Source organism: Corvus kubaryi, unplaced genomic scaffold (genome assembly GCF_017639235.1).
Source record: "Corvus kubaryi isolate FWS band 111438036 unplaced genomic scaffold, C.kubaryi_AGA036_p1.0 37266, whole genome shotgun sequence".
NCBI lineage: Eukaryota > Metazoa > Chordata > Aves > Passeriformes > Corvidae > Corvus > Corvus kubaryi.
In genome coordinates this window covers 3606513-3618270 of record NW_024581081.1, presented here as the reverse complement: position 1 = coordinate 3618270, position 11758 = coordinate 3606513, and the positions used below count along the sequence as shown (strand labels likewise).

The 11758-nt window shown below is 44.4% G+C and overlaps 1 protein-coding gene across 1 annotated transcript; it reads left to right on the top strand.

Moving 5' to 3' along the window:
* Positions 1 to 782: 782 nt before the first annotated feature.
* Positions 783 to 9068, top strand: LOC121663152. The gene is made up of 2 exons (XM_042025098.1): positions 783 to 1381; positions 4568 to 9068. The coding sequence occupies exons 1-2, from the start codon at positions 783 to 785 to the stop codon at positions 4596 to 4598; spliced, it is 630 nt and encodes a 209-aa protein (XP_041881032.1). The 3' UTR covers positions 4599 to 9068.
* The last annotated feature ends 2690 nt before the right edge of the window (positions 9069 to 11758 follow it).

Sequence of the window (11758 nt, the reverse complement as noted above, 5' to 3'; positions counted from 1 at the left end):
GGGCGCTTCTCGCTGAGCCTGCCCCCGGAGGCCATCCGGGTGCTGCAGCGCCGCAGCCTGGAGCGGCAGCGGGGGCAGCCCGCCCCCTCCCCCGCCGGCAGAGCCGCCCCGGCCCGGCGCGGCGACCTGCGCGCTCTGCTGAAGGTTTCGCTGCTCAACGACCGGCACCGCTACGATGACGAGGAGTACGAGGAGGAGGAGGCGGGGGCCGCGGCGGACGAGGGTCTGGTGCGGAAATGCACCGAGTGGCTGCGCGGCGTGGAGAGCGCGGCCGGCCGCGACCACCCCGAACGGCTGGAGACGCTGCCGCACTTGGGCACCCTCTGAGCCCCGCCAGGACCGGGGAGCGGCACGGCGGGGGCTAGAGGAGCTGTCGGACCGGGGGGAGGTGGGGCCGCCATCCGCGATGTCGTATTCCGTGTGCTGTTGTCGGCGCCAGAGCAGCGGAGCCCCTGGCCCGGAGCCGATCCTCGGGGCGCCGCCGCTGCCGCCGCCGAGGCGAGGGACAAAGGAGCGGCGTCGGCCTCCGCCCGCCGGTGCCCGGGTGCTGGGAGGGAGGGCACCGGCTGTGGGCGTCCTGCCTCCACCCTCGCGGTTTTTCTAAAGATTTCTGACTACTTTATAGAATGTGCGTAATGGTTTTGTATATTTGTATATAAAAGTTCATTTTTATTTATTTGAATAAAGGACTCTTGTGTTGCGGTAGCCTTTGCGCCTTGATAGCTTCGCGTTGGGCCGTCCCAGCCTGGCGGTGTCCCTATCTCGGTGTCCACAAGGTAAGGATGGCGGGCTGGTCACCGTGCGAAGAGCCTGTGCCGTTCACACGTTTGCTCCTCGGAACAGTCGCCGACATCTCGGCTCCGGGGAGAACGCAGAGCCGCGGATTCGGCGAGGCGGCGCAGGCAGGGTACCGAGCGGGCGAGGGCCAGCCCGTCGCTGCCGGGGCAGATGGCAGCAGTGCCGGCCACCGCGCCAGCGGGGAGCAGCCCTCCCGGGGAGAGACAGGGACAACGGGAGGAGGATGGGGCAGTGCGGGCGGCCGCGGCGTGGGCAGAGGTTGCTCCAGTCCCCTGTGCCGGGGAACCGGAGACGAGCGGCTGGGTCTTGGCGATTTCATCCCCGCCCAGGCAGTAATTCAGATACATCCGATCTTTCGAGCTGCTGTCAATGTACGAGGTGGAATAGGAAGGAAGGAGGGAGGGAGCTCAGAGCAGCATCCTTTGTCAGCGTCCCCCAGCCTCCCATCCCCGGGGCCCGCTGCAGCCTTCCCTGCTCCGGGCTATGGCCATGTCTGGTGCTCCTTAGAGCTCTGTGTGTTGGGAGAGGCGAGGAGGGGACGGGAGAGGCCAAGTGTACAAAAATTACGGGCGGAAAGGGAAGGGTAAGTCTTTATCAGGCTTAGTGTCTCGGCCACCTACTGTTGCTCTTGTATTGTTGTTATCCAGCTTCTCAGAACAACAGTCAGACCTAAGCGTTTACTGTGATTCTGTAAGTATTTTGCAAATTAATGTTTGAACGTGTATGAACACGTTAAGTTGAATTTACTTAGTGGAGTAAAAGTTTAGTGCCACAAATTGGGGATTATAGATTTCACTAAGACGTCAGTTGTTTATACCAAATGATGTCTGTGCTGGCTATTCCATTACATCATGTGAGATAAACCTAGTATAGTAGTTGCACGATGTAGCGATGTGCTGCATTTTGTTTTGCTCCATGTTTGTTCAAGTGCTTTTTTCATTTTTTTCACCTGAAACTTAAGGAATGACAGGGGAGAGGGTTTGAGAAAATATTTATTTATTAAATGCATTGATACTGCCATTGAAAAAAAATAATGAACCAATATAAGGCAATTGTGAAATAGATATGCTCAGAGACAAAAGCATGGGGCATGAAAATGTATGGAGACTAATTCTATTTCATTTAAGCAAATGTAGAGTCATTTGTAGTGATAGCTGTAAAACACAAGCATTTTCATATCATTTTAGCTGAGTTTGCATGTAGTTCTGTCACATCACCGGTTTTCATTAACATCTTCAAGCAAATCTGCCTCAACAATTGCAAATTTCCTGCCAAATTCAATATATGCTGGATTGATGTCAGACCCACTTTTTGTTGTTGTTTTTCCATCTTCTAACAATGATGGAAAGTATAGTATTTGAGCTGTTAGCTGAGTTTTCCTTTTGTTTCTCTTTTGGGAATGTGAGTTTATAAATGAGCATCCTGGCCTCTTAATGTTGTTCCTTAAACTGCTCCATGGTTTCATATTAACTACAATCAGTATGTCCAGTTGCGATGAAAAAGTGATTCACTCATTGGGGGCTGAAGTATGTTAAAGCTTACTTGTGAGGCTGAAAGCTGCTTTGTTCAGAGTCTGAAGTGTGGCAAAAAATTCAGTAAATTTGAATGCACAGCTGCAGCAAATGCAGTGTGAACTGGGGGTAAGAGGGGTTGGCATTGAAGGGCTGCCAATTCCGAAAAAGAAAGAACCTGCCCCTAGAATGAAGAATTTGAGAACTTGGGAATTGCTTGGATAGATTTTATTTATTTATTTATTTATTTCTCCTAAAGAATTTATTTAAACAAAGCTGATCATGCAGCTAAGATCTTTTATGTTAGGTAAGTCATTGTCCATGGTAACTGGAAGTGGGCCTGAGATGGCCTCATCCTAAAATGTGGTTATGCAGTCCTGATTTTAGGCTGGATGCTAAGAGCCACTGGACTCCCTGGAGTCATATAACTACTGTCTGCTTGTAATAGTATCTCCTTCACTAAATGGTAACATCAAGATTTATTGTTTTCAGTATTGTCCCCTTTCTGCTCTCTTTGAATGAGGAATTATGCCCTTAGTGTTCTGAATATGTTCAGCTGAAATGCCCAGAAATCTTACAAGTGGTAGGAGAAGAGACAAACCAGCAGTAGTAGCTTCTGTTCCTTTTGCATGTTGCTTACCTCTCAGTATTTTTTCAGTTTAAAAGAAAACTCTTGGATTCCAGTATCTAAAAATTGTAGCTAAACATAATAAAACTGCTTATTTAATTCATTAATATGTGTTATAATAGACAATTGAGCCCAGTAGCAGGTTTCAAAAGACAAAAATGCCTGTGGAAATTCAGAAAGTGGTGAAAACCCTCAAATAAGTCATTGCATTTGTCTTAGTGCAGAATAGCTACTGCTGTCTAAGATCCATTATTTAATTATGTGTCAGTAGGCATCATACAATAAATTAATCACTCTTCCTTTCCTTGAGAGAGCAAAAGCCTTATGAAGTGTTGAGAACCAAAACTTCCTATCCCACTGATCCCCAGTCAGCCTGAGCCTTCCTCCATCTCACACACATGGGTTTAAGACAGGTTGTGGCTGGCATGACTGGCAAATTCAAGTGGGATGCTTTTCTGTCCTTCTGCTGCATCTGTGCTCAGTCAAGGTGAGAGAGCTTTCCCCAGACAGATAAGGCCACTGCCAGCTCTCCCCAGTTCTCAGCCTGTGGAGCTGAACCCCAGTGTATTGGCATAAGTAAGAGCCTTTCTGGTTCTGTACTGGTGAACAAATCAGATGTCTTCAGGAACACTTTTCAGGTGGCATTGATCTGATTTTGCCATAAGAACCAATAATCAGCCTGGAAGTCACTACATTTGCTTTTTACAGTATATTAGCCATCTTCAAAATGCCTCAGCCTAAGCCTCCCACTCATAACCCTTTTAGTTGTTGAGAGTTAGGAGCAGCTGGTGCTGTGAATGCTTAAAATAATCAATAATTCCTTTGGGGTAGATAGCTTTTTCCTCCAAGCATGTCAGCATGATTTACAGTGGAAAAAAACCCCCAAGCAACACATATTCTGTGTCTTTTTCTTTTTTTTTTAAGGTAGCTGATAAATAGTGTTGCCTTCCTGCTGCTCCTGAGCAAGGCTGAGAGGCCAGACACAGGTGAAGCCTGTGTTTTTCTAACTGAACAACCTCAGCCCTGTGCATCACTGAGTCTGCTCTTGGGTTCTAGCCCAACTCTCGTCTTTCTCACTCCACTGACACAGTACCATTTTTCTTGTTTCAAAGCTGAGTGGGGAGCATGTTATTGCCCAGCTTTTGTCTTCTTTTGTGATCTTCCTCACCAGAATGCTTGTAAAGCCCTGACAAACAGTATTCCCTGAGCTGTTGTCAAACATCCCCACCATCTCACACCCTTCCCAGCTGTGCCTAAGGGATCTGACACACAGCTGGGTGAGTGCATCAGTTTGGGGGCTGCTGCCCTGAGAGGACTAGTGGGGTAGTGTCTGTCTCGATCACAACTGCCCTTTCAGTTGGGGGGGCTCTTTCTTTGGTTTTGTGGGGTTTTTTTTGTGAGGTAAAGGCACATTCTGTTTACTCTCCTAATCAAAGCCTCTTCCCATTGGTGGTTTTGCGAAGAGAGGAAGAGATTTTTGAGAAGGTTTGGCTTTGGCGCTTGCTGGAAGAGAAGTCACCGAGAAAGATGTGAATGTTTCTTGCCTTCCCAAGGAGGAAGGCCTGCAGCAATAGTCTCTGGAAATAGTACTGGTAATTTGTTATTCACAGGTGTTCTTGCTTCTTCTCAGACCATGGGGAAAAAGCTGTGAGCCTCACTGAATGAATGCCTGCAGCTGATGGGCCCTCGCCTGGATCTCACCCAGCTGCAGGACCAAGCCAGCAAAGGGATGTGGTATGAGTTAGGAGCTACTTCCAGAGAAAGAAGCTGGTTCCCAGTGATAAGAGTAAGTTGGGTGTATAGATACATAGATATATAGTGAGGCAATGAAGTCTTTTAGTCCCTTTTATTTTTATTGAAAGAGCTGTTACAGGTTATGTTTGAAGGACATTATTTTAAAGCAATTTTTTCCCTTCTTAGCAACATATAATGAGGGATTGAGAGTTCTGGAATGACTTAAAGATTTCTTGTTTTTTTTTTTTTAGTAAAACTGAAGATACCAAAAGCATGCAGTCTCTGTTTTGCAGTCAGCTGTCTTGAGTTAATGACTGTCCTGGTTTCAGTTGAGATATTTTCTTCTCAGTACAGCACTGTGTTTTGATTCAGCATGAGAATAATGCTGATAACACACTGAAAGCTTTTGGTTTTTGCTAAGTTGTTTTCATCCTAAATCAAGAACTTTTTTTGTGTCTCATGGTCTGCTATAGAGGAGGTACACAAAAGGAAAACTGGGAGAGGTGACCTGAACTGGCCAAAGAGATGTTTTCATACCCTAAAACATCATGCCCAGTATATAAACTGGGGGAGCTACTGGGAAGGGGAGTCGATCTAGGTTTGGGGATGGAGTCTGGCATTAGTCAGTGGGTGTGTGAGCAATTGCATTGTGCATCCCTTGTTTGGTTCGCTTTGTTTTATCATTATTACTATATTTTACTTTGTTTTAGTTATTTAACTCTTCTTATGTCAACCTACAAGTTCTACTGTTGATTGTCCTCCCCATTCCACTGGTGGGGGCGGGGAAGGTGGTGAGTGAGTGGCTGCTGTGGTGCTTAATTGCCAGCTGCACGACAGTGACATTAGGTCATTCTTATTGTGAGGGCTCGCATTTTGGGTGGAAGTGTTAGGTGTAATAAAACTGCTGAGATTTCTACACCCCAAATTAGCTTTACTTTTTGGTTAAATGAACTGTTCAGGAAGGGTCAACTGATGTTCAGCTCTCAGTACACTGACTAGAAGGAATGTAATGCTTCCATTATCTTTCCTCTCACCATCTGAGTGCTGGTAAAAGCTGAGCTTTGAATGTAAAGGAAAAAAAGGTTCCTAATTAAACATAAAAATAAATTAGCACTGAAGCTATTACCTTCTTAACAATTAGCACAGGAGAGAGAAAACTGTAGTAAATTCTGATATTCCAAATTTTTTTTTTTTTTTAACATTCTCTTGGCTGCCACAGTTCCACCCGCCAGCATGGTCCCAACAGCCGGGCAGGTGCGGCACGCAGTGAGGGGCTGAAAAATGAATCACAGCGTTCACTTTGCCAGGGAGCTTTCAGAATAGCAAAACCCGAGTGGGAAGAGCACTAAGCGACCAAACTTTAAATGCTTTAAATTAAAACTAACAGAGGTTATTTAGGACTAGGATAGAAATAGGAGCAAATAAAAGCAAAACTCTACAGAAAAGGCTTCTCGGTGCGTGAAGCACCTGGGAGCTATTGTTAAGGGAAAAGCTGATGGGCGGGGGGGAACGTCGGAACGGGGGTGTCCCGAGGCGGGGCTGTGCCGCTCTCCTGGGACGGGGAACCACGCGAACCTCCCGGGACAGCTGCGCCCGGGGGCCGCATCGCCTGCTCCCCTTGCAGTGGCCTGGCCGGGAAACAGGGAGTAGTCCTCAGTAAGAACGTGTGGCTTTACTTTTCTCTCTCGGCTTTTTGTGAGAAGTTTTTGTTTGTTTTAACACAATCCATGCAGTAATTATGGCTGTGTTCTTTGAAAGCATTTTATTTGCTTAGTGCCTAGTATGTGAAGCTCTTAACAGAGATCCAGCCATTTTAATACATGCTCATATAATACAGTCCTCCCTGTGTTTTTCTCCTACAGCAACCACTGTAACTCCTCATATAGCTCCTGAGAATGAGCTAAACCTTTCTCCCTTTCTCAACCTTACCCCTGAAGTGCAAAGTTTCAAAGCAAACAGAAGAAGAGCCAACAGTTGAATAAATGTTTTTGTGAGGCTGTTGTGTGGGGCTGTGTCACTGGGATTTATTATTTTACCGCCATGTGAAGTGCTGAACAGATACTGAAAGTGAATTGAAAGCCTCTGTCCAAGTGGTCTGTCTTACACGTCCATGTGCCTTCCCTATATCAGTTTGCAATGCCTGAAATCTCTTCATGGGACAGGCACAAACACTCTGCACAACCATCATCAAACAGGAACGTGGATGCCCTGGTACTTGTTATGAGGGTATTTTGTACTGCTTGCTGTTTTCAACCACGTGGTCTACGGAGAATGGGTATTTTTCAATTCATGTTAGTCACTGAGCTTCTTTAGCTTTGAGGAAAATGTATGTAGACTTCACACAGGTTATTTTAGTATAAGTAATTTGGCTTGGCAGGTGTATCTGAAGGATACTGCACAAGATGTCATTAGCAAGCGATTCCTTTAAATTACAAGTACATGAAAAACATTAATCTATTGTATTCAATCTTATGGCTTCTTATTTTTTCCTAGTGAGGCTACAAAAAAACATTTTGTCAAAATGGGAAATAGTCTGACTCAGATACTCTTAACTAGATATCATGACCATGATATCTTTAATTTAAACTGGCATAATTGCAGGGGGCAATTACTGTGAAACAGCAAATACTGAATTCATATTGATGCTTACAATGCCTTTTGGACTGGTTTTTGGTTCCTGGCATGTTGGGAAAGTTTACTGTGCAAGATATGTTATTCACGTGCCTATTGGTAAACTGGTTATGGGTCATACTGACAGTTTACTGCTGGGGTGTCTTCTTTTTTCTTTTTCTGGAGTTCTTATGGAATGTGTGCCAGTATATTTCTTCTCTCCGCTGCCTGAGATAAAAATCTTGCAATTTATGGATTATTTGGAATATGCAGGTTACATCTAAGAGTTTAATGAAATTTCCGAAAGAGTAAACCAATGGCCCATAGGCTTAAATCGTAATCAGGAATCTCTACCTCCACTGGAAAGGTATTTTAAAAATGATGAAAGCCAGAAGAACATACATTGAGAATGTGGAGCTGTCAAAACTATAGACTGGCGCAAAGGAGAAAGAAAAAATGGGTTGTCTAGGGCAGTACTGAAGTGTCAGTAGAACCAGGGACTACAAAAAATTATTTGCTAAATGGCGCTCTCCTCTGAATGAGCAACTGGAGTGTATCATTATAGAAATCCTAAACATACATTTCTTGAGTTTGAAGAGCTGATTTTTTAGGGGAAAATTGTTCCATGATTTTTTTTTTTCCTTTTTGATGAATCTGAAAAGAAGTTTGGAGGCAGTAGCTTTGTCTCGAACCTCTGGCGGATGAATTAAGATTGTAAGCAGAACAAAAGGAGCTCAGCAAACTGCTTGTCGCCACCTTGTGCCACCACTGGCTGATCCCCAGCTGTGGTAGAGCTCCTGCCTTGGCTCAGCTGACTGAGCTGCTTAACATGCCTGCTTCCCAAACCATCACATCCCATGAGCTGGAAACCTTTCCTCATCTGGTGTGCTTTGATTGATACAAACAGGGAGAGCTTCCACAAGGGGTGGAGTCAAGAGATGCAAATGAGATGTTTTGCTATAAATCTTGAGAGGAGTTAGAGCAGAGGGCTTAAACCACTGCTGGTTAGAAGCAAATGAATAGGGATGAGGTGGTGTTAGTAGTCATGCAGGAGCCTGTTTCTGTTACCTCTTGGATGGTGTCACATGAAAAATGGGATTTCATTGCAGCTGACACAGACAAATGTGTCTACATTGACTGGTTTAGTTGTTTTCAGGGGAAACAGCAAGTTGAGTGAGTGATCCTTGCTCTCACCATTCCCTGGGTACAGCTAAAGAGCAAAGGGGTTCAGCTTTGCTTAAGAAACAAGCAGAGTGGGTCACTAAGGCTTTTTTCCAAGGGTTTTTTTTTTTCATGAAAAAAAAGAAAACACTTTGTTTGCAAGAAAATATCTGAAGGTTTTTGGTGTTTATATCTCATTCACAGACCTGTAATTTATTCTCAGTTAATATAACAACAAAGTTAATAAAATAACCTTTGTTTTGATTCTCTGAATGATTCACCATCCCTCTTTGTGGCTGTTTTGTTCAAAATTAAAGGAGGGGAGGGGGAAGTGAGTATATTCTAGGTACAAAGGAAGAAGATAAAAGCATCGGTCTGTTTCTGTAGCTCCTATGTAATATTGCCATAGTAACAAGGAGCTGACTGTGGCTGTTCATCACTGAATCCTGGGGTAAAGCAGACATTCTTCTTATTCAAAGGAATATTAGTAAAATACAGATTTTTAAGGTGTCAATAAAGAACTAGGAAAAAAATTATCTGCCTTATATAGCACACTCTGTAAGCTAATAATAAAGTGCCACTTTGAAAGAAGACAGGGCAATTAAGGCATTTAGCAAACATCTATAATGCTGTAAATCAGAGCGTTTTGTCTTCCACACAAAGCCATGCTGAGGTGTGATGTGCAGTCACAGATGATGTATTTTGACATCAAATGTGCATGAGATGAGCAGCTCTCTCTTCTCTTCTGCCTAGTACATTTCTGGCATGGCAGTTGGCTGTGGCTATTGCCAAGTATTTGTACTGCAGCATCAACTGGCCATGCTCTAATCCAGATTAAAGTATAAGTGGGTAAAGTATTTTATGTATTTAGAACTGCACATTGTCTCCTAGAGCCTGGTGCTATTTTTTAACCACTAAGCCACTTCAAGAGGGGATTAAATTCTGTTCCAGGTGTGTGCATCAAGTAAATATCTATATTTTTGAAATTTCAGTGAAAAGAGGAATGGTTCAATTGCTCTTGGGAAAAATTTGGGAAGGATAAAAATGTGCACTGATTTTGGTGCACAATTACTAACATAACTTATGGTTACTATTGTAACTTCTCTGTGCTTTACAGCAAGAATTTGACATTTAAATTGTTGTAGTTCTGTGTCCAATAGCAGCCTTTTTTTTCTAAGCCTTCTGTATTCAGTCAAATGATTAATTAAACAGGATGTTTCTTTGTTACTCTGCACACACTTTCAAAGGTCTTATAAAATTGAAAGTTGCTGCTTCTGGTTTTCTTTTCTGAAGGCTTTTTCAGTCTGAAGCATGTTTAAAATGAGGGCTTGAAGCATGGAGCAGAACTTTTCTAGCAGCCACGGCTGCCTTCTGGGATCAGGAGGTCAGAAGTGGCTGCAGGAACAGATTTTCCTCCACCACAAGAGTTCTCTGCCAGCCTCTCACGCCTCTGGTGAGGGTTACAACAAGGACAAGAGCTCGAGGCAGCAGCTCTGGGGAAAGATGCTGGTGCATCAGCCTGGCTCTGACGTGAATCTGTATCATTTTCCAGGGCATCTGGTGCTCAGATGCCCGGGAAAATGATACAGATTCAGGTCAGAACCAGGCTGAATGGATGGAAGGACTCAGCCAGGAGGAGCAATAGCTGGAGGCAATCACTGTTGGAGGTTGCAGAAGAGGAGACTGAGCTGAGAATGCTGGCAAATCCCTGTGAAATACCAAAGTAAATGGATGTCCCAACTCCTCCTGTGATTTGACTCAGGTAGCAGGTGACAAAGTGGCTCCACAAACAGAGCCACTTTATTCACTCAGTTCTGTCCTGGCAGGAGGAAGACTGGCATTCACTTTTTCCTCTTTGAAAAAAGCATTCGAGAATGTCACACACACCTGCACGCTGTGGTTGTGGGGCCAAGCACACTGAAGTTAGGTATGAAGGAGTTCATCCATCCCCCTTTATTTATGTGCTCATACGGCCTTTTTATAAGTGATTTCAACATCACTTACTGCTTAGGCTTTGCTCTTGTGCAGCCTGGTTGTATTTCTAGGAGTTTGTTATGCCTTACCATGATGGGTTTTACACAGCTCCCTGCACTGGCCACTGGAAAATGCCAGAACCTGCCTAATTATGCAGCCTATTGGGCTGCACGTTGACATGTTCTGGTTGGTGTTGACTGTGTTGCCTGGTGAAAGGCTGGCAAACCCAAGCTTTCAACTCCTGAGCATACTAATGGGGTCTTTCTTGTGTTTCATCTGCCAGGGAGCCTGTGTGTGGGAAGGGAGTAAATAGAGATCGTGTAACTTGGTCTCTTTCCACAGTTCGAACAGTTGCCTGAATGGTATTTTTATTGCTTGGCCATGAGTAGTAAATACTTTTTTTTTTCCTGTGTAACAGTGTCCTATCTGACTTGTGGAGCTCCAGTTTCAAAAACAGCTCTTAGGGTTTCAAGGGCAGCTTTGTGTGTGTGGGAAACTGTGCATTCGTGAGGAGACAGGAAACAAGGATTTGGAAGAGGGAAAATTTGTTTGTGGATTACTGTTTCTTGACAGACAACTGTAGTTAAAAGAAAAAGCTGATAGTTTTAGGTGCAAATGAAGTGCAGGATTTGTTTCTACCTCAAGGTTCATGTCCTTGTCTTAGGGAAGACTTCTTGCTTTGTGGGTGTCCTCTTTGCCTTGTCTAGTAGGCTCAGAAGATAAGTTAAATATTCTCCCTCAGTGTTGTCAACAGCCTGGTTGTTATGTTGCTCTCCTGAAAGGTGAGGGAATGTGGGTGTGAACTCCTTTATGCAGAGGGCGTGAGTGCAGTGACCACTACTAGCATGTTACTCAAATTTTGCCATTTTGTAGGAGAGTTTTCACCATTGGAGAGACGACAGTGAAATGTTTCTGCTTGTAAAAGAATCCAACTCCTATAGATAGTAACAAATTAATAGCTAAGTCACTACAAAAATGTTGATGCAACATCTGAGTGCAGATTTGAGAAATATTTTTCTTGGGTACTTCTTTTTTACTTTAAGGGTTTTAAAATTATCTCCTCCCCGCCTCTGAAGCCAGAGTATGAAAAAAGTCAATGCTCCTGTGAGAGGGCAGATCTTCAGCCCTTAAGGCCCAGGCTCTTTTGGATTTTGGTGTCTGGCTTGGACTTGTGAATGCTGTTCTGTGAGCTGAATACCTCAGCAGGATGGGGCAGTGCCAAGTGTTGCCTCACTGCAACTACATCTGTCTTTTGACTGCTGTGGATTCAGGCCCTTCTCTTAATTTATATGTGTTGTGATGCAGGTGCTGTTGCACAACAAAAACCTTTTTGTGAGGGGAA

Excerpts from the sequence above, each read along its gene's own strand:
- LOC121663152 (XM_042025098.1), top strand. The coding sequence starts at position 783 with ATGGCGGGCTGGTCACCGTGCGAAGAGCCTGTGCCGTTCACACGTTTG. Across the intron at positions 1,382-4,567 it reads TTACGGGCGGAAAGGGAAGG|ACCATGGGGAAAAAGCTGTG; the intron begins GTAAGTCTTTAT and ends GCTTCTTCTCAG.